Raw genomic sequence first — 25,460 nt, forward strand, 5'->3', positions numbered from 1 at the left:
TTCGATATTATCGACGGACTCAACTCGATTACCCCCCGCCAAAACGGCGTCGCGCACCACCAGGGGCAATTCTATTCGAATACAGAAATTGGTGTTCTGGGCAGCAGCTATTGTCCTGTAGCATGCTGGCCAGAAGGGAGAAGAGAAAGAAGAGAGCTGGAGTTCAAAATGGCCTTGAACGCTATGAAGGGATCCTGCATTCATCGACGACCAAAAACTCATGTTTAAGTGGTACTCGGCGTGCCGCTTCCACGGCGCTGTCGGCTTTTTTCCACATTGGGAGTGCTCGAACTGAGACTGTTGGGGGGAATCGTGACCCATGGTGACACCTGTTCCTATTTTAAATCCTCACCGGTCGTCTAGTAGCATTGTCTCTAAATCCGACCATCGCGCCCCTTCCGTTACATCCTGCGCCCTCTCATATACCGGCAGCTCGCCTGTGCCCCTCGTTCTTCCCGTAAACCTCCCTGACTGTATGGTTACCATAAGATCGAACAGCTCCATCTTCGGGGCGTAGCTGCTTGAGAATTTGTGGGTGATCGCGAATCATCCGATCCTGGAAGTCGAGCGCTTCTTGCTCTAGTCCATCGGCCTCATCCAGTAATTCTGCCTGCCTTTTGTCTCTCAGGATGCAGGAAAGGACGTATTTTCCGCGTGCGTGGTGTTCAAGGGACCAAGAGGACTTTGCAGCGGCTGATAGACACTTGCGGAGCATCAATCTGACAGTAAGAACAGAGTTAGCATACTCTCTGTGCTCGAGTGTCATACTCGACTACGGGTGCACTCACTCTGCCTCGTCCAGGTTTCCATATTCCCAATGCATGGCTCCTGTACTATAGTAGCTGTCTATAGTGAAATGATGAGACTCGCCAAAAGCAGTAAGCCGGCTGCTAAGGACTTGGAGACTCGCGTCGATGGCTTCGACGTGGTGGCCCATATTGAAGAGAACATGAGAAGTGTGAAAATGATATAACAAGGTCCAGCCACTCTGGCTGCCTGCTGCTCGTTCACATAGCTCGGCGCCATGACGGGAGTATTCCAGTACCTCTTCATACCGCCCTTGCCAGCACCGTACCCATGTCATATTTTCATAGTATTTACTATGTTCATATGGTAACTCTGTTTCATCAGGATCCCACCTTTGGTATTGTTTCAAAGCGTTCTCCAGTATCAGCTCGGCCTTGTCGAATTCCTCGCGCTCGAGGTAGCCGCATGCTACATCTGTCCAGCCAGTCCACAGCACGATTTCCATATCCTTTGTACGCCTTTCCGGTGGCATGGAGTTGAAAAAGTGCCGTCGTACCAGGAGGGAACGACGGTAGTGTTCCATCATCGAGTCGCGAGCACTGATGCCGATCCATTCGTCGACAACGCCAAGGTCAGCCTCGACGTCGGTGCGAATACGCCCGTCAAGGTCGTAGCCAACAGCGTTTAGAATGTCGTCAACGCTTTGCATAGTCGCACGACAGTTTGTCCAATCTCCTGTCTGGAAAAGGAATGTGCCGATATCTCTCAGAAGAGTTGCAAACTCTATTGTCTGGTTCAGTGGAGGGGGGGGGTTCATGTCCATGTTGGTGCAAACTAAGCACTTGTGGCACCATTGTTTCGTAAAAAGGGTACATGGATGCGCGAAGGGTAGACGGCGCTTCTGGGTCGTATGGAATGATCTGACGGATGAGAGTAAATGCTTGATGAAAGACTTTCGTGCGGTGAGGAGGGTTCTCGAGTAACCTGTGCAAAATGCTCCACTGGAGCGAGCGATGTAGAGAAAGAGTCCTTTCACCACTTGCACTCACTTCACGTTTAATCAAATGACGATGCCGTAGTTCCCTGACCATTTCGATGTACCTGAGGCAATTGAATTAACGATAGCAATATGGCTGTATTCGTTATCAGCTCACCTTTCGCTGTCACCAAGAAAGTCGAGGTCTGCGTTGTTTTGTCGCTTCCGAAAGATGCTCTCTGGCACGCTATCCGGATTGAGGAAGGCCAGAATGTTCAATAATGACGATGCGTCTGTGGAAAGCTCGCTGAGGGCCAAGCTGAACACAGTGGCAAGCGTCTTCTCGTATCCTCCAGCTGTTTCTTTGTTTCCTCGAGTCCAGATGCGAGATGAGCGCGTGAAATTCGCACGATACTCAGCCAATGAGCAAGCCGACGCTCTGATATAGCCACTAACGGTGACTAGAGCTAGAGGCAAGCCACCTACAAGTTCAGATATGGTAGCTGCAGCGGCTTTGTCCTGTTCGGTGGACGATGAGCCTCGAAGATGATTGAAGACCAGATCCGCGCCTTCGTGGCTTGATAAAGACTCGAGTGGCAATTCCACGAAAATCTTCGAAATAGGACTGAAGTCGGATTTTTGCGTAGTAATGAGCACGGATCCTCTGCTTTGTGAATTCTTCGGCCAGTAATGTGCCAAGCTGTGAATACTCTCGACATTGTCGAAGACCAGGAGCCACTTCCGGTCTTAGCATGCAGAAACAGTCGGATTATTTACTACTGAGGCGACTTACCAGTCCGCTCTAGCCAGTTTCTTGCCATCTCTACAGATCTGCCCGCATCTAAGCCACCATCGGCTCCAGGTAGGTCTAATTTCCTGGCTATCGCGGCATACGTGGTGATCAGGCTGTGGTCCGTCTCGGCTCGAACCCAGAATGTGGCGTCAAAATCATTGCTATGCGTAAATGCATATTGCAAAGCAGTTTGTGTCTTACCCACGCCGCCAATCCCATGCAGCAGCACACAAGCAGGATCAGAGCGGTCCACGATAATCTGAGAATTGAAGACCTCGTGTATCTGGTCTAGGACATCCGTGCGCCCGGTGAATGCATAGTTTTGGAAGTCGACAATAGTTGTAATGGGAAATGCGACTCTTTCAGCGGTGCTGTTCCACGAAGTAGAAGGGGTAAGCATAGACGCAGGAGGTGTGAGAACTTGTGGCGACATGGCCAGCCTTCGTGAAAGGTCTAGTTGTTCTGCTCTCTGAGCTTGCCTGTGTGCAAGCTCGACTTCTTGTTCGAATTGCAAGGCAGACTTACTCATGCTCACCTTGATGCGGTCAAGGCTTGAGAGCAGGGACGACGAGCCGAGAAATCGGAAGAAGTTCGCTAGATTTTTCGTTGTATAGGTATCTCTTTGCTGGCAGAGCAGAGAACCGACTTACCGAATGGCTTGCGTCTCAGGTGCTTAACAGCAACAATGCAAAAGTCCATGTAATCCAGACACAGATCTCGCAGCGGATACTGCAATTGGGGTCGACCGGGAAACATGGCCAGATAGTTGTCGAAGAGGGGCAAGCAATTGTTTACCTCTTCTATTATATCTGCTATCATTGCAATGGCGTCTTTGAATCGGCATCCACACTGGGCAGATCAGCACTGCTGGTGCAGTCCAACATCAGCTAATACAACGTCTGGATACCTTAATAATGAGCTGCATGCCGCCCCGCAGAAGACAAGCTACGGACTCTGCTTGTGTAGCAGAGGATAAAGCATTCGTAAAGCTTTGAACATGGAGAAAGCTCGGTTCTAGCCTTGTGATGAAGCGTGTAACACAACGGTAGGTCTCCGAGCTCAGCTCTTAGAACGAGGTGGTGCACGCTGGCTTCTCACAACCATAGCATGCGGAGCGCTGACAGCATGAGACAGATATCAGTTCAGCAGGCGCCTTGAAGCGGGTCCACGAGCATTCGGGCCCAGAAGCGGAGAAACTCCTGAAGGGCCGTGTCCGCGTCGTTAAGTAAGTAGCGTGTTTGAAACGCAGTGAGACCCCAGGGCGCCGCAACATCAACCGAGCACGACACAGAGTGTGGTTTCCACTGGGTGGCTGAAGCGCGCTGAAGTGTTGAACACTGTAGCTGACCCAGCCATACATAGCACCTGGCGCCCGATATCTCACCCGGTCGAGGACTGGCCGCTCTGTCTTGGCGATGGAAGCACTGTTCCTGCTGAGTTTCTGGTAGAGTGCGACCACGTCCTATCGTCAAGACAAAGCAGCATGCAATACCTTCTTCCACCACCCAAGCCAGTCGGATCTGTTGTTCGAAACGGAGTCTCTGAAGAGCAGAGGCAGTACAAGTGGTACTATCTCAACCGCCAGACACCAAATGAAGTCACCTTCATCAAAACCTTCGATTCTGACGACACAGTAGAAGCGAAAGGCAAGTGGGCGTCTTTTACTTGCCTAGTTCTTCAAATGTTCCACCCAAACCTTGATCTATAAAATCTAACTCTTCAATTACAGCGTGTTTACACGCGTCATTCCGGCATATGCATGTTCGAGAAGGAGCACCACCCAGGGAGAGCATCGAGGTTCGAGCGCTAGTGTGGACCTATAGCACCACGGATGAAGGGCAATGAACAATTCCAACTATTATGTTACCCAAGTTTCCGTTGCTGATATATGACATATCACTCTTGAGACCGTACTGGCCAGCACCACATCGAAGCGAGAAGCCGCTCGAGAGATACCAAGCAGAGTAGAAGACGTTACTTTGCATAGAGGAATATCACTACCAGTAAAAGCAAGTCGGAAGTCCATAGTTATGGCCAAGACGCCAAGGACGGCGCCTATAAAACGGCCACGATTGTTCATAGACGACCCCCAGGCTTGGCGCATATGCGTAGTCTGTTCTGTTTCTCAATGTAAAGTCGGTTCTACACACGATGCTAGTGCGTCAAGCGATGGACAACCCACTTGACTAGTGATCTCAGGACGTCTGCTGTGGTAGGACGCCTGTCCCACATAATCTGGGCCATGACTGATGTCCTGCGGCAGTTTCCTAGCTGAGCGGGCATTCTGAGACATTCGAGCTGGGGACATATTCACATCTAGGATTACGCTCCCAGCACGTTCAGCCCCCTGGGACATCCACTCCCAGAAATGATGCCCCAGCTAACCGACCGTAACAGGACGTCGATCCTGCGGTGCTGCCGTTGCCCGGGAGGAGATAACCTAGTCCACGCTGGACGGACCAACAGGTAAACGGAAGTCAAACGAAAAAACTATATAAACCGTTCCAGTATTACAGCAATCCTTCTTTGCCTTATTCTACGAGGGCTGATAATCGAGTTCAAAGAATTGGACTTCATCCGCCAAGGGGTTTCGCACTTTTCGCAGCTTATCCCGGACATGATCGGCAGCAGAAACTGTCGAAATCATCAGTACGGTCACAGGACTAAGGGATAGATTAACGGATCGGCAACAAGCATCTTACAGCCTCTCCTAGTCGTGCTGTCGTCCTCGATTTAGTCCGGTTCGACGACTCTCTGAGTGTTCCAGTCCAATTTTTGCACCTCGTTGCGGATGGTTTCCGACATTGTGCCGTGATTGATGTCATTCAGAAGGCGGAACTTCCGATAAAAGAGTAGCCTTTAGGCGAAATATCCAACCACGTGTGTTCCGGGGTCATTCAAGACTGGATTCTGATTTCTTGAATGTCCTGAAAGACCCAAGAGGAAGATTTTGACCGAGGATAAGTTAGGAGACACAGCCTTAAATCCATGCCATTGACCAGCCCTTCCATGAATAAGACTCACTGCGTCTAACTCCTTGTTCGGTGATCTAGTGGAGTTCGGCCAAACGAAATTGACATGCTCTTCCCCTTTCCCCTCCGTTTCCTGGAGCTCGGAGATACAGCCGAATTCGAGTCTCCTCTTATCGTCCCGCGCACTCTGGACAATTTAACTGCTTATCTCTCTAGAGACGAATCCATTCGAAGTTCCAGCTCTCTGGATGTAATCTCATATTCCCACCAAAGAAGATCAAGATCGAGCGACTTCGACGAAAGGCTTATTGCCGTCGTCAAGTATACTTTGCCGTGGCCGTATCAGCAAGTATGTCGCACCTCCACCTCTCTCTTTCTTCGATGTGTGACAACTACATCTGCAGGAAGGATCTACCAGGGAGCAGTGCGGACTCTCTTTCTCATCCTAAACCCGTCCCAAGTCCAGTCGCTCTGTCGTCATCTCGACTGCGCGCTTTGACTTCTTGCGAGGCAGAATTCGAGCTTGACGACCACTCCCCAGCCAGTCATCATGACCGTGCCTTGTCGTTCCTCACATTTCACGCCGCAAACAGGTCGCCGGGGGGTCCGAGGTCGTGCGTCTTCGCCATCCCACTCTCTCACTCGTCTGCAAACGAGGCGGTGAGGCACTTCTTACCATTGGATCGAAGGTCCTGTTCAGATGCTAACGCGTCCGTCTCGAATCATAGATATTCCGGCTCGTGGATACCAATACCGGTCCAAGTTAACATTGAAGAGTTAGAATCTCTCACGCAAGAGAAGAGTCCGAAGGTCCACGTTCGAGATGTCTGTCCGATGCGAGCGAAATGGTGAATGTTATGTCCATGGTGTCATGGATGGGGGACGTATTTCGCATTCGAGACCGCTAGGGCCCACCATCTACTGAGTTCGAGCTCATATAAGAGAAAGTGCACACATTGGACATCATGGGCATCCGGAAACAGAAGGTTTGAGTATTAGACACGGACCTGGATTCAGAAGCGCCATCCACTTTCATGGGAGGGCAGGCAAGACATTGACAAACAGACAGAAAACCACTTCCGTATTTCTCCAGACTGGCGACAAAGCCAAGCAGCCTTCCGCCACCACTGGTGAAATTTCGTACCGTGTCCAATCTTTTTGCTGTTCGTTGTATGAAGTTTTGAGAAATATTTGTGTGCTGCACCAGGTAGCCTTGACCAACACTACTCCCGCACGGCGTGAATAGCTGCCATGACATCCAATACAGCAAGTTGACTGTGACTGGTAGGCAAGTCCATGGGGCCATCCCACCATGGACCATATTGACCCTGGCCATTGGTATCACGCTCCTGTAAGCTTTGGAACTGCCATTCGATGAACTTAGCAATTTGAGTCTGTAGCTCCAGATCGGCTTCGTCTCGTTGTATGGTTTTATACAGCTTGGCCAGACCGCGTACAAGGACCGCTTTGAAGCCGACCCCATCACTATTTTCCCAAGCTTGTTTTCGCCCATCACCAGTTCCAGGATATGCATCAGGCTCCGTCAGCGTCCCGTTGTCGTCGACCCAACCGGGCCGGGTCATGGCCCGACGCGCCATGTTACATGCAAGATCCAGGTACACGCGGCCATTGGATGATTGAGACTGATCAGTGTTGTTCTGATTCATCACATCGTAGACGGCGATGGAGGCAGCAATGGCCTGACCGGTGTTGTATGTGAAGGTCCAATCAGTCTTTTGGCCTGTATCGAGGTCGATGTGGTCCAAGACTAGATATTGATCGGGAACAAATCGGCATCTGAGTATCCAGGAAAGACTGCCGATGGCAAAGTCGAGGTGTTTCTGTCGGGATGCCGCATCTTCATGTAGACAGGCCAATCGAGCCGACAACTCCGAGAACAGGCCCGCGGTAATGGCATTCAATTGAGTCTCGTTCGGCTTGCTGGTCCACATGACACCGCCTTCCATGTCATTGTCGTCAATGATATATCTCCGAGGAGGGACGACGTAGTCACGGACATGTGTCCAGATGCTCCGTGCCACCCGGAGATGGTTGGGGTCTTGGGCGAGATTATACGTCTCTAACATACACATGGCCCACCACATGGAGTCGTCATTGAACTCGTTGATGTAGTTCTTCTGACCGTCTTCGACCTTTGAGAGAAGGTCGTGTAAGATCTCGACATTGCCGGTCGTGTGGGACCAGGAATCGTGTAAGGCTATCGCCGTGTAGCCATTGGCAGTCTGCCAGTAGGAGATTCCGGCAATTTGGCCATTGTCTTGTTTCGAGGCCAAGAAGATGCCGATGGCCTGTTGGGTTATTGCGAGTGGAGAATCACCTAGAAGAGAGAGATTCATGGTTAGTCTTGTCGGATGAGTCGAGCTAACGGAGAAAACGGTTCCTTGATTCATCTGAGTTGGAGCAGAGTTCAGACTTGGGGGGAGTCATGGTCGATCAAACGGGATGGTTTGACGGACTTATCGACTGTGGGCAAGGGAGTGATATGAACTCGTTGGTCTGAACGGGAGAATGGATTCCACTCGATTGTGAATCGAGGGCGGGTGCCTGAGGGATGACATCAGCGGACCCAATCTCCGCCGGTCGGAGAAGGGGGTGTTCACAAGCTCACGGGGTCGGGTCCCACTGTAACGTATACATTACTGGATCAGGAAATAGTGTTTCTGCGGTATCTCCTGCGCCTTACCTGTTTGAGAGCTTTCATCTGCCAAAACTCTGGTGATAACGGATTTGAATGATGGACCATACACTTCAATAGGCTCATGATGCAAAGACTCACAGAGGTGGAGATGGAGCTTGACAGGTTATATAAGCGTGCGACGAGCATCTTCGCCACCGACCTGTTCATCTCCCTCAGCGCAGCCTTGTCCTACAAACCTCAATACTGAAAACCAAACACCAACCCCAAACTCCACCATGACTTCCTCCATGTCCACGATCCTCATCTTCGGCGGCACCGGCGGCATAGGCGAATCTTTCGCGCGGGCCTTCCACCAAATGGGCAAAAAGGTCATCATCACCGGCCGCCGTGAAGGTCGCCTCGCGGCTATTGCCAAAGAGCTCCCCGGTCTCGAAACGTACACCATGGACAACAGCGACTTGGCTGCCCTCCCAAGCCACGTCGAGAACATCCTATCCAAATACCCCTCCATCGACACCGTCTGGGTCAACTCCGGCATCCAATACCAAGGCAATTTCGCCTCGTTGGATAACTTCACCGACGAAAAAATCGTCACCGAAATGAACACCAACCTGACCGCGCCCATTATCTTGGCCCGACACTTCATCCCACACCTCTTGTCGCTGAAAGACCGCGAGGGCAACTTCATGATCACCTCGTCCGGCATCGCATTTGTGCCCGCGGGCATGTTCCCCGTGTACACTCCCACCAAGGCGGGCGTACATGCTTTCCTCGTCGGACTCCGGCAGACGCTCAAGGATACAAACGTCAACATTATTGAGATTGCGCCGCCGTATGTGCGCACGGATCTTGATGCCGAGAATCGTCTCGATCAGGTCCACACTCCCATGGAGCTAGACGACTATACGAACCAGACGCTTGAAGCGCTTAAGAAGCCGGCCAAGGAGATCAAGGAGGTTGGCGTTGGATTTGCGGCGATGGGGATACAGACTTGGAGAACCGCTTTTGATCCGATCTTGGAAGCTACAGGAGTTGGTTTTTCTTGAATGGGGGAAAGAGGTGTCTCAACAAGGAGGAATCAGAAAGAATGGAAAAGCGCCGAGTCAAGTTCGCGCTGATTATCCAAATCCAATCAACGTCCTCATAATCATTGATCACGCAATGCCATCGATGCGGATGAACGAGGGATTCCGCTTTCTTCACATTACCAGACCGTTGTTCTCTGCGCTTGATCTCGTGAAACTTGAATTCTGCGCTGTTGTGTCTAGGCAATTCGCTGCTGTGGATGTAACTACACTACTCAATCCAACCCAATCAATCCAAACTCCATCGGCATGATAGATATGAACCACCCACACATCCCTTCAAGCGTCATGTGGCTATGTGTAGTTATTAGTAGCGTCGACAACCCATCTCTCTCAACTCAACTCATTCCATCTTCTCTCGACGTATTGTGTCCTCCCTTTTCCTTCATCCTGCTCGGACCCGCGGCGCCTCCAGACCATTGCCGATTCCTCATCGATGGAGACTCACACTCAACTCTCACCATCCATGGAGTCTTTCTTAAGCGGTACATTCGGATCACTCGCCGGCTCTGCATCGGGATCGTGTTTCTGTTGTGGCAGCGGGGGGTTCGACGAGGTGCCACTGGTTCCGGCGTCTGCTTTGCTCGCGGGTCCGTCCGAAGTAAAATTAGAAGGAGATGGTTCATCTTTCTTCCCATCCTTCTCCTTTTCGTTATGTTTCTCTTTTCCCTTTACGGTCCCTTTCGCGTCTCCATCTTCCTCGGCTTTCTCCTCTTCCTTCTTCGGCTCCTCCTTCTGCTCCTCCTTCGACGTCGGTTTCGCCGTCACAGGACTCTCGTCTAGATCCGGCGCCTGCGGTTGCTGCGTCAGAACCGCACTCTTAGGCCCTGGCGGTCCGGGATCGACCCCGACTACCGGTGCGGCCATGACAGGTTGTGGACTCCCCGCAATGGGCAGAGGCATGTTGCCTTGTGCGCCGCCCGCTGGCCTAGATCTCAGAGTCGCGCTGTACCCTTCATTCCCGGCCCCAGCCATGTACATGTCCGGATTATTGACGGTGTTATTTCGCACAGCCCGCTCGTATAGACGAGTCAATCTGGCCACCTCGCTGCGGACGGTGACTTTGTTGTCGTCGGTATCTATTTCGTCGTACCCATGCACGCCCGCGCGAGATGCCTAGCCACATGATTTCGGAGTTCTCGATCTCGTCGACGACTCGTTCCAGGTCGTCACGGTACATGCGTGCACGCATGGGTTGGCCACGCGATTTGAGGTACGCGACAAGGCCGGCGATGATGGTGTTCATGGCCCCGAACACCGTGATGAGGACGTGTGAGGACTCAGAGGCGCCGAGGGCCGTGAGCGCCGCGCCCAAGACCACTTGGGACAGGAGCATGGTGTTGGACAGCGAGGCGGTCATGTAGTACGTCGAGCGCTGGTTGGATAGTTGACGGCTGGCTCGGCCATAGAGGGATTTGGGTGGCGGTGAAGATTGAACACGGCAAACTGCAGCCTCGTGCCGATATTGGTGTGCTCAACGTGCTCAGACCAGAATCCTTTTGCTCTTCCACATGAGAGCTTCTTGCTCCTGCTCGTGCTCTCGACCGCCTTTGCACATCAACGACAATCCTCGTTGATAGCTGTAATGTCGATCAATGCGGTGCAGTCCACATTGATCCTCAAATCAGGCTCTTCGATTCGAGAGAACAAGACAACTGACTCTTTCTTTGTTGACCTTGTTGTCTGGCTAGCCAACACGCTTCCTAGAGAGCGGTCTCTGAAGGTGAGCTCCAGCTCCGCCATGACGCTGAATTTGAGGCCGGTCCCCAAAGCAATGCGCTTGACTAGCTAGTTGGCGCCATCGTGGCTCTTCGCGAAGGTGAATCCAGAAGAGGGCAAGTCATAACAAACCCATCTACCGCTTATCAAAAAGTCAAACTCAGTCGGTAAACGTCGAGCCGAAGAGTGGAGAGAGAACGGAGAATAAAGATCGATGGGGAAGGAAAGTCCAGGTCCAACGTGTGGAGTGTCCGAATTTCTAACTCCATCACGCACAAGAATAAAGGTGTTATATTCAAGTTCTGCAGATTCAATTTTGGCTCGTCTCTTCGTTAAACGAGGTAGTACATCAAAGAATCACCGTTTTCGAAACGAACTCCTCTTATCCATTGATTAATGGACAACATCTGTCAAATCATCCATTCAAAGAACAGAAGCATACCCGGACAAAATAACAAATCATGGTGTCCAACATCAACTTGTGCATAAGTGCTCCGCGTACAAGTCCTCACTCGCTATGCCAAAAAGGAAAAGAAGAAAGGCCCCCCCAAAAGGAAATAACGGCATCAACGCTTTCATCACACGTCTCTCGGAGAAATGGAACGCATCCATGGTCAAAGAGCCGACATTTCTGGACCGGGGAGTTGAGATCACAGGGCTTTGCTCTGGTGATTCGTGCTTGACGGGACGCAAACCTCTTCATCTCGAATCCGTCCAAGATCAATTTTGCTCTTCCTTCACGCCGATCGCTTCTACCATCCAACACCGGGGTTCCAGACCCCAATTGCCGTCGGCGGCCACGCCCCCTGCGCCGTCCTCAAACTATACCCATGGACCGGGCCGGCCGAACTGGAACTGGCATGCGGATTCTGCCCCGGTTGCTGCTGCTTATTCCTGGCCGTCGTAGCCGCTGCTCTCGCAGCACACACCGTCGTTGAATGGACATGATAACAACACTTATCCCACGTGGCAGGGTCCTTCCACGGTTCTGCCTGAAATTGCCATATCTTCTTCATGACGTAGAACACCAGGTCAGGAATTTTGAATAACTCCTCCATGTCGACCCGAGCGGGCTCGTTGCGTTTCAGGTCATGATACCATTTGGGATGCCTCATCATATGATGCACGAGATGTTCGACGTAGAAACGCTTGAGCGGGGATTTAGGCGGACCCGTGAGATGGGTGAGCGCTAGAGCCGAGAAGTTGGGCGCCTTGCACGGCTCGTTTTCGCGCCGACTGAAATTCGCTCGGACATTGTCTATGATGTTATTCTGAAGTTCCTCCATGCCGAACTTGTCGGCCATGCAGTATGCGGCGGACATGTCTGAGACGTCGAACGAGGGTTCGGTTCGAGAAGGGAGGCGACTTCGATAGATCCAGTCGACGACGATGGAGAAAGCCTTCGGGTCGTCTTCCGGCAGGTATAATTCGTTCTTGTACCCTTCGTCGAAGTGGCCTTTCTTTAGACATTTTTCCATGAAGGGGGACCGTTGGCAAACGAGTTCGCGGTGGAGGAAGAATCGTTTACGTTTGACGCCGACGTAGACGGTGACGATCTCGGAGGTGGTGAAACTATAGGGCTATTAGACCTGATGGTCCTGCGAACATGCTTAAACTGGGCGGTGACTCACTTTTCAAAGTCATCGTCGTCGTCTTGGTCTTCCTCTTCCTGTGCCCCTGAGCCTTCACTGTCTGCACTGATCTCCTCCCCGGCCGGGGTCTCTCCTTCGACATCGGCTTCGGATTTCTGCTTCGGCTTCTGTTCCTCGACACTGTCGCCCGATGCCTGGGATTGTGATTGCGGGGTCTGACCCTCGTCCATTATGTCTTTTGCTGCAGATGAACAAGTGGCGTAGAGAGAAAGGAAAATGACCACCCGGTGGTGCGTCAATGGGAGTTGAGTGACATCGGCGTGCGCCGTCTGGGCGGCCTCGTCGGCTCGGCGAATGTCTCGGAGAGAGGTTATCGGGTAATCAGGCCATCTACAGTCCTATCTACTTCCGGTGGGGACAAAAATGTTGAATCAGACATCAAAAAGACAAGGTACTTGTTCTCGAACTAAAATCCGAATACAAAGGGGCATCGCTTCTTCGGATGCCTATGGTAAAGGTATAAGGATGACGTTTCCCCGGCCCTTATAATGATACAAACCAAAACCCGCTGGAGAATTCAAGATCACCCCATAAAATGAATCTAGCGCTTCTTTGTTCCACTACCCTGTCCGTCCGATTCCGCCGCTGGAGCTTCACCGGCAAACGGTTGCAAGACGGCCTCACCCGCTTCCACGCTCTTTCGTACTCTCTCGCGTTCCAGCTCACGTCTCAGCTCTTCATTGACCGCATCTCTCTCCTCCAGTCTTTTCCTCGCACCACTTCGGTCTAGAAGTCTTGCCTCACGCTCGGCCTTGAGTCTCCTCTCCAATTCTCTCAGTCGATGAATCCATTTCTCTTGTCCCTGCCCACTCACGGCGGTCGTGATACTTGCGATATCGGACCCGGATGCCGTGCTTGGAGGGGCGGGAGGCGCTTCTCGTGGCGGTGGGAGGGGAAAGTTTCCGTTCGCTGGGGCATTGAATGGCCCGGCAGGAATCATGAGACCGCGATCACGTTCGCCTTGCGTATAGGCCGAGTTCCGACTGGAGATGGAGTTGGAACGCATCGAGGTTACATCTCCATTCATATTGGCCAGGTGCTCCACGACGCCCGTCGAATGGTGACGCTGGAGCTCCATTGCTCGATTGCGTCTCATGCTAGACGAACGTGCGGGAACACCCACGGCACCGTTCAATGCAGCATCTGGCGCTTGGCCCGGGCCGTCGTTGGACAGGATGCTTGAATAGCCCGACGCTCGACTTTCGTTCCGGTCTCGTCTGTGCTGGAGGCTGTGATGGACTTGTTGCTGTTGGAGGAGCTGAAGTTCTGCTTTGAGCAACCTATTTTCGCCCTTCAGCTTGCTAATTTCAGGCGTCCTGCTGGATTTCGGGGTTCGAGAACCGTGGTCGGAATGCATTCGTGTCTCCATGTCCGACATCTTGAGCTTCATTTTCTCCCAACTCTCCTCGATTCGTTCCAGCTTTCGAGTTCGCACCTCGAGAGTCTGCTCCAGGGCCTGATATTCCTTGTACAGTTCTCGCTCGACCCGTTTGATCTTGTCTTTGAAGGTGGATAATGTGCCTTCCACTTGCTTGGCAGCCAGAAGCAGATTGCGGCTGAATCCGGGCCAGAAGAGCATGTTGCCAATGACTTCCTGAGAAGGCAGATTGCCATTGATCAAGCTGTTGTTGTGGGCCCAGTCCGGGCCGCACATTGCAGAGAGTCTCTTCCAGAGATTGAGCAGGACCTGATTTCGTTCCGTGAGTTGATCTTTGAGTTGGCTCTCCATCTGTCCCATCCGTTTCCGATCAGCCTGTCGCAGGGATTCAAGCTCGGCCACTCTTGCAGATGCCGCGGTGAGCGCCCGAGTGGTCGAGTTATGACCCTTGTTGGTGCGCTCAAAGTCAATCTTGTCCTGTCGTCGACCTGCCTTTTCACGTTCAAGCGCATCGGCCAGCTTCCTGCATTCGTGGCTGGTCGACTCCAGCAGGGCATCACGGTCAGCCAGAAGACTCTCACTCTCGTCCAGTCGCCGTCGGACGGATTCGAGATCGACCGTCGCCTGGTCCAGTTCGCGTCGCATTTTCGTCACCGCACTAATCAGGCTCGATCTCGAGCTGTGGGGATCGCCAATGATATTCCGCAAGCTCTCTTCCAATTCAGACAACCGGTCTTTGTAGGCGGTGGCCTCAATGTCCCGAGAAGAGAGCGCCTTGCGAACTCTTCGAAGTTCGTCTTTGGCCCCCGAAGCTTCGCGATTGAGATCGTTGATGACCCTTTGAACTTCTTGCTTTTCTTGGCTGGCCACGGCGTCTCTTTGTGATCGTTCCTCGTTGATCCGACGCTCCAGATCCCTGCTCTTGTCTCTCTCCGATTCCAGGTTGAGGTGGACCTTCTTGAGCAGTGATTCCAAGTCACCGATTTTGATCTTGTCGGCGTCTTGCTCCTCACGGAGGAAAGCAATCTCGTTATGACTGCTCTCCTGTTGGACTGTCAGGCGTTGCACTTTGCTCTCGGCCTCTGCGAGAGTCTTTTCCAAACTCTCCACTTCTCGATTGGCGTCATCGAGCTCCCCTTTGACCGATTGGTAACGAGAGAGATTGTTTTGTGCATCCTCTTCGAGCCGAACAAGTCCCTCGGCAGCCGATCGCATCTCCGCTTGTAAGGCTTTGACATTTTCAATCTGCCCCTTGAGCTCTTGGTCCAGCCTGGCACATTCCTCCGCTTTGGCGTCAAGCTCGTCACCCAATCCGTCGATTTCTTCTTGAGCCTCATTCTTCAGTTGTTGGAAAGCGTGATCTTGTTCCTCGGCATCTCGAAGAGCGTTGTCGCGTTCTTGAGTTAACAGGTGGAGCTCTTCGTTGAACTGATCTGCATCTGCTTGGGCTTGCGCATCCACGGCATCGAGCTCGGCCAAGGCCTCGTCAAATTGATTCTGAAGATTTTGATTCTCCAATTTGAGTTGTGATACTTCATCGCGAAGTTCGTTGATTCGAGTTTCCAGGGACTCTCGTTCCTGATCGCTCATCCGAGACAATCTCGTCCCATTGCTTGCTCGAGAATGCGACCTCGCTCGAGACGCTGATCGTTCAAGAATGGAGTCTCCAGCCACAGATCGGAGGCCCCCCATCCGTCCGAGCTTTAAATCTTCGATCTCTTGGTACAGACGTTCCTTTTCTTTGTTGCGAGACGTGAGGGTAGATGCCTGCGCACCTATCATCTTTTGGAGTTCAGACACCTCGTGTCTCAGTCTTTCGATCTCCGCCGTCTGAGCATTGGCGGCCTCGACACTGCTGGACCTCGACACAACCGAGCCTCCCATGCGAGCCTTGCGTGAATTTGATTTGCCCGAGGCCAACGCCTCATTTCTGAGCTTGGCCATCTCCTCACGCAGTCTCTTGTTGTCTTCTTCGGATTGTTCACGAGCAATTGTCTCGGCCTCCAGCATATCTTTCCACATGTCCCGCTCTTCCCTCGAGCCGACATCGGATGTGGCGGCTCGAGTGTCACCCAAGGACTTGACCATCTCAGCCAATCTTCGCTTTTCCGATTCCTTGGCAACGTTCTCGGAACGAAGCTTTTCAATCTCGATTTCGTTTATCTCCACCCTCTCCCGAAGGTAGATGACTTCTTCCTCGGCCGTAGGACTCCTCTCCTCGTCAGTTCCGTATCCTTGATCGGCGCTGGGCGAGTCCCGAGCGCCGCTTTCGTCGAGTTTCTTCTGTAAATCTCGAACCTGTTTCCGTAGATTATGATTATCTTTTTCCAATCTGAGTCGATCAGACTTTAGTTGTACATTTTCGGTGATCATTTCCTTGATACCATCCTCCGATCGTTTTTGAAGAGCCTGGTCCAAGAAGTGTATCTTCATTTTCAAGTCAAAATTTTCTTTACCAAGCTTTTCCACCGTACTTCTGTGCTCTTTCAAGGTTAACCCTCGCTTCGGGCCTGGTGTCATACCAATAACTGATGTACTCTTCTCAGGTGAAATGCTTCGTTCTTGTCGATATTGGCGGGCGAAGGTCCCCGGTACTTCCAGGTCTCGAACATTATTGGCAATCACGGTGTCGGTCGGCATGTTAAAATTGAAATGCGACGCACGGGGGGTGGATAATTCGCCCGCTTTATGAGATCGTGGACTTTCTTCCTCCAGAGTACTCAAGTCGGGTGCACTCGGCTGCCGTTGCGTGCGAGGGTCATCGTCACTGATGCCCGATATCCCAGACATCATGCTACCGAGGCTAGCTTGCCGTGAAATTGTCGTTCGAGCTTTGCGCTGTGCACTAGAATCAGGCAATGCACCCCCCGACTGGAGGGCAAAGTCCGCCCCGAGGGTGGTATCACTGGCATCGGTATTGGAACTGGCCATAGAATCGTAGGACAGCCGTGCCTGAGATGATCGTTTGTGGAGATACCGAGGTCGCCTGGATCCTTGTTTCTGGTGGGTATCGGCGCTCTCCTGCTGTCCGTCCGATGAGTTGGGAACCCCAAGAAATCGATTCTCTTGCTCATATTTCCGAGGTGTGGCATCATGGTCATCTTGGGCCGGCTCGGATTTCTTGTCAGACCTGATTTGGTCTTCTCGTTCATTGGCTGTTTCGTAACCCCCCAGCGTTGCCAACGACTGGACTCGTGAGAGAGTTCGTGCGGCAGCCGCCGCGGTCGGGGAAGATGACATTTGTTCGAGGGCGGAGGTATTACGGATTTGAGGTGTATTCTCTTCGGACCCGTCCATATCGTGGAATTCTTGTTGTTCCAGCGCCGGGGTCTTGTACCCACCAGGTGGTGTCCGAGGGGATTGCGCGCTGACCGTGTTGGTCTCAGGCTGGTTTTCGGTATCTTCAGAGGTATACGAGATGTGGATCGGGTGCGGTTTCTTGCGCACGGCGATGTTATCGTTCAGTATCCCAAAAAAGTGTGTATCGTCGGCGCCGGTAGTTGCAGGGTCTTTCTCTGCCAGTGGCGATGACTCGGGCATGAAGCTTGACTCGACATCGAGTAGTTTCTTGTTCATTGCGCTTTCGTCTAGGGTCATGTTGGCAGGGAGTTCAATATTGGTGTTTTCATCAAGTGGCTGCAGGAGGCTGCTCGGATCTTTCGTGCCCGGCGGCAAGGACGAGGTCGGGCGGGAGTTGCTGTGCAAATCACCATCAACGCTGGCCGCAGGTGACATGTCCTCCTCCTCGTCCGGATCGAATCCACCTGGCACCCTCGATGACCGGCGCTGCGTCCGAGGCCGGCCGATGATGGTTAAGGACGACATTGTGGTAGAATCTGGAGGGCCAGCGAGCGCTATTGGGAACGCGGATGGCGATGTTGCAGGCCGATGTGGTTCGAGCCTCCGAGCCGTGATGTTGCGGACATCTGTGTGGAGACAGACAGATTCGGTTTGACACGTAAGGACGACAATGGTGGAGGGAGCGCGTTGTGATGGTTTTCCAGCGCGGACTGCAGCAGGATATTGAATGAGGCTTGCGGATGACGGGCGAGGTCGAAGATCGCACTGAAGAAGGACGTAATGGGATGAGAAACACAATTCACCCGTGGTGAGTTGGTGAGTGCAGGGCATCCCTGAAACCAAATTCGCTCTGGTGACCACTGGTGAGTGACTGGCTGCTCGTACCTTGACCCGATGCGGGCACGCTAACTTTTGGTATCAACAACACCCAGGCAGGGGGGCCGCGCACATCGTGGAGTGGCGTTGTCAGACACGCGAATCTCTCGACGGTGTAGTAACAGCCTCCTCAGTCAGACCGTAGCATTTCTCCTTTTCTTTTAAATCAGTGCTCACAAAACCACTAGTACGACAGTAAGCAGGGAGCCTTCCGCGAACAAGCACTAAGCGAAGTAGCCCGCCTGCTATGGTGTAACGCACTCGACAACAAACTTTATGAAGCACCAGGATATGCTGATATCTATGGGAGTACAGTAGGTGAGAGAGTCAAACAAAGTGGGTACACAAGAAGGGCTTCCGGTACACCAACGGCTCCAAATGTACGCCTTGCTTCAATGTTTACATTCCCGCACATAAATCGTTACTCGTTTGATATCAAGTACAACGTGTACGTGGGGATGATCCTATTGTCCTCCTTAGAAATCCTTCTACCCCAAAAGTCAGAGAGCTTTACGTCATCCCACTGGGAGGATTCAACATCCTGGAGTCGATTTTAGCCCGTTTTGCATCGTCTTCCTCCTTTCTCATCCGGTAGATTCGTTCCTTGGTCGTCTGGGCATTCTGCAGAGTGTCGATGTAAGTCCGGAATTTCACAATTTCCCTGAGAAGGTAACTGCTCTTCTTCTCCCAATTGTTCATGGCTTTGGTCGAATTGGGATGTTTGGTGGAAAAGGCTAGCAGCATTAATCCTCGAAGTTCATTGTGCTTTTGCAACTCCTCTTCCACATTGCTCACATATGTTTGCAATGCCTTGAGCTGGTCGACCTCCATCAACTGAGATGCAAACATCGATTGTTGAGGCGGTGTCCAATCGGCAATGTGTATCCTGTCACCAGGCAGTTTCACTCGAACCCCGCCAACGTGGTCCATCGAGCTCCGCATGGACATCTGCGTACTGGGACGTGGACTGATCGAGGCATTCAGTCCGGGCTGGGATTCTGATGCGATCAATGCTCGGTTGACGACCGCATCGCTCCAGCCGTATTCCATGTTGCTGATACCGCCCATCATGGGTTCCTTTGATAGCCTGGCGCTCCAGAAGTTTGCCGTGGAGACGAACTCCTTGACAATATCAGGAGTGCCGACCGAGAAAAGGTGTACAGCACCTGTCGGCAGGCTCAGAGCCCAGACATATGGCCGTGCTTTGGAATATCCAGGAGGAGGAAGTGAGCTTGCAATGGTGTGTCGAAGCATGAACTTCCATACCTCTTCCGCATTTTCTTGCCAGTTGCCCCCTCCAACCACCGCTCCCGCTTTGGGAGTTCGAGCTTTGTTTCGGAGAGACTTCGCCGTCATGGAGAAGGAGAACAGTCTCATCCATCCCTTTTCAATCACCGCGAAACAGTCATTCCAATTCCTATCTTTGGATCTCTTGTCCACACCTTCAAGGTGACATTTGTGTTTCACATTGCCCTCCTTTGCCCAAGGTGCACCACAGAGCTCGAGGGATTCGTCCTCTAAAAGTGCGCCCGCCTTGAGACCATCTTCAATTGGCAGATCCAGTTGGTCATCACGAATGATAGCTTGGCTCAGAGCATTGGCGAAACCAATAGAGGATTGGTAGTCGGCGTGAGTCGCCTCGGTATTGAATGAGTCGACCGACATGGATGTCGGTGTCTTCCCGAGCGATGCTTTGCTCCACGTGCTGGACATTGACGGACTCCAGGTCGATGACTGCTCATCAATGCTGGTCCTACTAGAACCAAACCCCGGTGCCGAGGGAAGACGAGGTCGAGATCTCGCCTTCGTCATGAATCGAGCCCCGAGAGATTTGCTCTCACCGGCGAATCGACCACGATTGGTATCGGAATGTGCTTTGCTGAGCACGCTGGGAGTCCGACGTAACATGTTGGATCCAATGGATAAGAAATTGCCCGACTGGCTGGATTGGAAGTTGGTATCCATTTGAGCTCCAAACAAAGGCAGCGGTTCTTGGGAAATTGAAGCGTAAAATGCTCTGAGGACAGATTCAATGTGTGATTCCCAGCCTTTCCCTAGTCCCGTGTCGGCCATTGATTCGCCGTTATAGTTGTTCGACTCGGAATTTGGCTGATCGTCATGGCCGGACTTGTCGACCGATCTTTTCGACCCTTTAGAAACGCTACTGAGATCATCTGCCGACAATGTGTTGGTACGAAAACTGGTGGGAGGACCCCGGAGAGTCTTGTCGGCCGCCGTTCCCTGGGCCACACGTCTGATGGTAGGGAGCGTATTTCGCACGAATTGGCTCTTGGTCATTTTCTGTCCAATGTCGGCCAGGTGGAGATCTGTATTCAGGAGCAAAATGGAATAACAAATGGTATGGACCACATCTCCGCGAGTCAGCCAGAAATTCGTCCACGTAAATAGCAATGACCTACCGCTTGATTTGAAAGGGTGTGACGGGTTGCATTCGCACCACCGCTGTGCAAAGGCATCCATGATTCGGTCCATTTGCTGAGTTTCGCCTCTTAGGGCAAGTCGATCGCAAAGACCTCTGAGAGAATCGAGGATGTTCTGATCTGACCAATCGAAGAGCTCCATGTACGCTTTCCTCACACGTTCTCGTTCGACACCTGCTTCTCCCAGCCAAGCTCCCACGTTTGAAGAATCAACCTCGTCATCTGTGTTGTCAAAGATTTGTTGTGCTTTGCGTTGGTCCCCATCTCGGGGACGTGTCTGAGAGTGACTAGGTCGAAGAGCATGGAATGATAACGCTCCGGTCTTCTCATTTTCGGATCCCTCGATGACGAGAGGAGTACTCGGGGCCGACCGGTACTCACTGACATCAGATGCGGAAGCATAGGGCGAACTCTTGGATCCGTTGGGTGCAGCTTCGAGAGTCTTGGTCTGCTTGTTGGGGATGGTGGATTTATTGCCCTGCTCCAACCTCGTGGCGCTAGAGAGCTGATTTGCAGCCGTGGATGAAGATGGCGATATCTTCTCTGATTTCCAAGATCCTTGCCGGGTGGTGGCAGTTCTGGGATCAGCTGATGGACTTGGTAATGTACCGGATGATGTTGCAGCCTCCAGCTTCAAGTCATTTACACTATGACGCATTCGCAACTCAGGTCGTTCGTTATCCGAATGATGGCCACCGTCAAGCGGAGATCGCTTCGCCACCTCTTCCGTACTGCTGCTGTCCGCCAGGAACGAGTCCTGATGAGGGATGCGAAGTGTTGATACTGGTTTGGTGTGGGATCTCAAAGTCCTACTGCTCCCATGAGAGTCGTTTCGATTGTGGCCTGCAGCTTTGGATCGGCTTCCAGGCTCTTTCGGCAGACCGAACGCAGGAGGAGAAAGAGTTGGAGTATAAAATCCTTGCATAGAGGAGGTTCGAACATGGCCGACAGAAGGCACAGGGTTTCCAGCGAGATACGGGTCCATGAAGGCTCTGAGGCTACTGACGGGGCTTGTTCCACCCACCGGTTCAGCTTCCGATTTCAATTCAGAGCTCAGAGTCAATGGAAGAGGTGGGGGAATACTGCTGGAAATGGACTTTTTGCGTCGACGGAAAAATGCAGATGACTTTTTGGTGACCACGGGTTGATTTTCCTTATTCGCAGAAATATCTGTGGATGTCCGCCTGACGGCTTTCTGCGTTTTACCCGGGGGAGTCGTGGGATAGGGTGTCTCGTCCTGAACCGGGGTCGATCGGCCATGTTGTTGTTGTTTCGTCAGGGTATTTGGGGTGTGGGAGTGAGCATCCGCACTGACCGCAGGATTTTTTGAGGATCCAAAGACACGGCGGAAGAAGCCTGGCCGAGGAGCGGTAACGGGTTCATGCGGCGATCCCGTAGCCGGCTTTGGTTCGTGCACGGTGTTATTGAGACTGGGCACACTTTTCATAGAAGGTAATTGCGGAACAGATTCGCTGTTTGCTCTCATCGTGTTGGTTCCCAATGCTGTCATGCGACCTTTTTTGGCATATGCACTCTTGGAGGATTTAGTGCTATTTTTTCGAACGGGCGGAGAAGCCGATGAACTGGCTGGTGTACCATTCTGAGCGTCGGATCCCGCAAAGTTCACCGGAGTAGGGCCACCATCGGCGGCCGTTGACGGTTTTGCGGTGCGTACACTTCGTTGTCTTGAGCCGAAATCAAAACTGCGTGATCGTCTGTTTCCTGCTCCTCCCAGCCGGCCCGAAAGACTGGCAAGATGACCCAGGTCAATGCTCGACGATGCACTGCTGTTGGTGCTTTTGCCGCCACCAGAAGCATTTTTCTTCCTTCTGGCCTGCCCTGATTGAACTGCGCGTTGGGCGTCATAGATTTTTGAACGCACGGAATCTTCATCCTCTCCAAATATGCTGGGTAGTCTCTGCAAATTCTTCTGATGTCTCACGCTATTTCGCATAGGCACTCGGGAGAAGGTCTCTGGAAGTGATGGTATAGGCCTCATGTCGTGCATATCACCCTCTGAAGACACCGAAGAAGAAAAGGTATGTCCTCTTCTCCGTATTCTGGTGCCTGTATCATAGCCGTTGTCGCGTGGTGTATAGTGCCCATCGTCGAAGCCCCCGCTCGAAAATTGATCCAACGACATGACCAAGTTGTCCACCATCGATGCACGGAGAATATGGTTGGAGGAAAAGGACAAGTCGTGGGGGTCTTCGATATCGTCATTGTCATTGATCTCATCGATCGGAGGAGACTCCGCCAAAAATGTGCTCGATCCTGCCATCTGTTTACTTGTTGTTCCCCCATTCATCTGGCGAAAACGTTGTGATTGCAGTGTGGGAGAGGATGGTATGGAGGTGGATTGTCTGTGAGACTCCAACTCCGTCAATGGCTTGGATGAGTGGCTGCGTGAATTCATTGGCTTCGCCGGAGAAGACAGAGGCGGCGCTGCGGTCATGGCTTGGGAAAATTCGACTGAATCTAGCGATGCGTTTCTGGGCTATGGGCGCAGCGGAAGAGTTGCGCGTGGTTGTCTGAGACAACTAGTAACACCCTGGAGCGCAGTTGTATGTCGCACGACGTGAAGTCGGTCGGATCGCGTTCCAGTGCATGTCCCACTTTCGAAGGCTTTGGAAGGGTTGCACACCAGAGGGATATTGCGCACGAGAAATCGAGCGGGAAGGGATTGTAAACAGGACGCCCAGGGTCAGAGATCCGGAGAATTGCTGATTTTGAGGAGTTTTGGGACAGGGAAGCCCACATTGAGTACGGAGTATACAGAGCACAGAGGAATCGCAGAGGCCGGGGGGCAAGACAACGGAGTCAAACAAACCACAGAGTGAAAAAGGGTGGGTACAGAGCATTGGAAGTCGACGCAGGGATTAGGGGGAATGACATGGGGCTAAGAGGTGCTAGACAGGGATCCTTCCATCCCTCCCAGCGAGAGAGAGCCACTCTCCCTCTCCAAGCCCACGTTGTAGAATTTTTCGTAAAAATTAGGAAATACGAGAACGTGGTGCACTCCATAGGGAGCATTCAGTTCTGACGCTGGAGCAGACTCTTTAGAAGCCGTAAGAGAACAGAGACAGCTTAGTCGAACGACAATGTCATAATTTTCCGGATTCTATCTTGTCTTTTCACTCTGGGCTTTGCGGAAACAGTTATCCGAGACACTGCCGACGCTTTGGACGACTCTCATCGAGTCGAGTATCACTGTCCGGGGATGGATCAGGATTCTGTTGTGTTTTGCTCTGCATCGCTAGGCCATGTGCATCTTCGATATATCTGCAGAACTTGATCGCGCTTTCTTCCAATGCCAACTTGGAGGCACATCGACCCCCTTACAAACCTTCCATGCGGATGTTGGGCACGAGGATGACCGAGGGACCTGCATTAGCATTCCCCACTACCGAACGCCACACCAACCCCAAAAGCTCCAAATCGAGTGCCTTGGCTTGGCTAGTGTTGTAAGCTGGGCCACACACGGTCATTCATTCCGTGTGTGAGGTGTCATGTCCCTCGACACGGTAATGCCGTCTGATATCCAAGTCGAAATCGTCGTGATTTTCTCAAATCGACCGAACTGCATCATAATTGAGGTAATGATCCATGTTCCTAATCTCAAATATACTCCGTCTTATAAGGCGATTGGCGCAAAAAAATAAGACCCGCCCGGTCTCTGCCTCTGGCGTGGCAGTACTGCCGTCGTCTTCTGTAAGCGCAGCAAACAGATAGCGACCTCGTCACGGGGACTTCCAAGTCCTATGCGCTATATTCAAGGAGGAATTTCGCAGGATTGTCCTCCAATGGAAGCTGGATAAAGATATTCCATATGCTTGCTCTTAAATGCTCAACTCTTCACGCCCAGAAACAGCCACCTCGTACCCAGAGTCGTGAGATTGATGCCCAGGATAGTGCACACAAGCCATATGATGATCCAGGCCAACATCGGCGAGAGGAGAAGCTGAGTATGATGAAGGAAATGCAATGCGTTGTAGCCGAGGAATGTGATCATGCTCCAGTAGAGCCCGGCTGCCAGGTAGAGGAGATTGGCGAAGAATGTCGCGACGCGGTTTTGGTGATTGATGGCGGGCATGAGAATGTATTGAATAATGTAGAGCAGAACATATGGCGGAAAAAAGGCGCGTATAGAAACATCAAAACAGTAGCCGAACTCCAGAACCTCAACACCTCTTGTTCCCCCCGGTGGACCGAAGAGTCCTTGTTGGCGTCTCCGGCCGGGGAGTCCTGCGATTCCTGGCCCGAGGAGGCGCCCTACCAGGTAGTACGCCAATGTTGACACCAGCAAAGAGCCTGCAAGGAAGTGAATGAGGACAAACATCAAGGCTAGTTTGATGACAGCGGCGACAGATGGGGTGTAGGCGAGTGACCAAGCGAAAGACGTGAGCAGGAGGAAGAAGGACAGCAAGTAGGTAAAGGAAGGGTCGGGTCGATGCCAGGTATTTCGGGTCTCTGGAGTGCTCATTAGCGAGGTGAATTGAACTGGCTTGTTGCACTGACGTTTATGGTAATATATGGATTTGAAGACCTTCTTGGGCGCAATCAAGAGATGTGTCATTTCCCATACAGCCATCTCAAAGTCCATCTGAGGGAATTTGAAGAGCCTGCGAACGCTGTGTCAATATGCCCGGCATCAACAGAAACACATTTAGAATGGCTCACCTTTTGAAGAATCGAGGCATGCGGATGTCAGAACGGCGCCTGTGTGTCGTGGCACCGAAATGACTACCGCCATACTGACGAGGAGTTGTAATACGAGGACTGCTCATCGGGCAGAGTGAGACGACCGCTGGAATCAGATATCCAAATGAATACAACCCGAAGGCGCGGCGCAGGAAAGGAAG

General features: G+C 52.1%; 8 protein-coding genes across 8 annotated transcripts; 1 reads left to right on the top strand and 7 right to left on the bottom strand.

Annotated features, from left to right (window-relative positions):
• Positions 1-418: 418 nt before the first annotated feature.
• On the bottom strand, positions 419-3,272 carry Z518_02290 (uncharacterized protein; the record flags this gene model as incomplete). Its single annotated transcript, XM_013419319.1, has 6 exons — positions 419-719; positions 789-1,530; positions 1,583-1,848; positions 1,902-2,469; positions 2,517-3,110; positions 3,167-3,272. 6 exons carry the CDS (start codon positions 3,270-3,272, stop codon positions 419-421), a joined length of 2,577 nt encoding a protein of 858 aa, XP_013274773.1.
• A 3,439-nt stretch (positions 3,273-6,711) lies between these two features.
• Z518_02291 (uncharacterized protein) lies at positions 6,712-7,845 on the bottom strand (the record flags this gene model as incomplete). Its single annotated transcript, XM_013419320.1, has 1 exon — positions 6,712-7,845. The coding sequence occupies one exon, from the start codon at positions 7,843-7,845 to the stop codon at positions 6,712-6,714; it is 1,134 nt and encodes a 377-aa protein (XP_013274774.1).
• Positions 7,846-8,422: 577 nt separating this feature from the next.
• Z518_02292 (uncharacterized protein) lies at positions 8,423-9,193 on the top strand (the record flags this gene model as incomplete). Its single annotated transcript, XM_013419321.1, has 1 exon — positions 8,423-9,193. One exon carries the CDS (start codon positions 8,423-8,425, stop codon positions 9,191-9,193), a length of 771 nt encoding a protein of 256 aa, XP_013274775.1.
• A 489-nt stretch (positions 9,194-9,682) lies between these two features.
• Z518_02293 (uncharacterized protein) lies at positions 9,683-10,592 on the bottom strand (the record flags this gene model as incomplete). Its single annotated transcript, XM_013419322.1, has 2 exons — positions 9,683-10,249; positions 10,326-10,592. The coding sequence occupies 2 exons, from the start codon at positions 10,590-10,592 to the stop codon at positions 9,683-9,685; spliced, it is 834 nt and encodes a 277-aa protein (XP_013274776.1).
• A 1,111-nt stretch (positions 10,593-11,703) lies between these two features.
• On the bottom strand, positions 11,704-12,773 carry Z518_02294 (uncharacterized protein; the record flags this gene model as incomplete). The annotated part of the gene is made up of 2 exons (XM_013419323.1): positions 11,704-12,523; positions 12,583-12,773. The coding sequence occupies 2 exons, from the start codon at positions 12,771-12,773 to the stop codon at positions 11,704-11,706; spliced, it is 1,011 nt and encodes a 336-aa protein (XP_013274777.1).
• Positions 12,774-13,144: 371 nt separating this feature from the next.
• Z518_02295 (uncharacterized protein) lies at positions 13,145-17,806 on the bottom strand (the record flags this gene model as incomplete). Its single annotated transcript, XM_013419324.1, has 1 exon — positions 13,145-17,806. One exon carries the CDS (start codon positions 17,804-17,806, stop codon positions 13,145-13,147), a length of 4,662 nt encoding a protein of 1,553 aa, XP_013274778.1.
• An 861-nt stretch (positions 17,807-18,667) lies between these two features.
• On the bottom strand, positions 18,668-23,053 carry Z518_02296 (uncharacterized protein; the record flags this gene model as incomplete). Its single annotated transcript, XM_013419325.1, has 2 exons — positions 18,668-20,529; positions 20,578-23,053. 2 exons carry the CDS (start codon positions 23,051-23,053, stop codon positions 18,668-18,670), a joined length of 4,338 nt encoding a protein of 1,445 aa, XP_013274779.1.
• A 1,392-nt stretch (positions 23,054-24,445) lies between these two features.
• On the bottom strand, positions 24,446-25,385 carry Z518_02297 (uncharacterized protein; the record flags this gene model as incomplete). The annotated part of the gene is made up of 3 exons (XM_013419326.1): positions 24,446-25,068; positions 25,117-25,220; positions 25,279-25,385. The coding sequence occupies 3 exons, from the start codon at positions 25,383-25,385 to the stop codon at positions 24,446-24,448; spliced, it is 834 nt and encodes a 277-aa protein (XP_013274780.1).
• Between the last annotated feature and the right edge of the window lie 75 nt (positions 25,386-25,460).

Source organism: Rhinocladiella mackenziei, assembly GCF_000835555.1.
Source record: "Rhinocladiella mackenziei CBS 650.93 unplaced genomic scaffold supercont1.2, whole genome shotgun sequence".
In the NCBI taxonomy this organism is placed as follows: Eukaryota; Fungi; Ascomycota; class Eurotiomycetes; order Chaetothyriales; family Herpotrichiellaceae; genus Rhinocladiella; species Rhinocladiella mackenziei.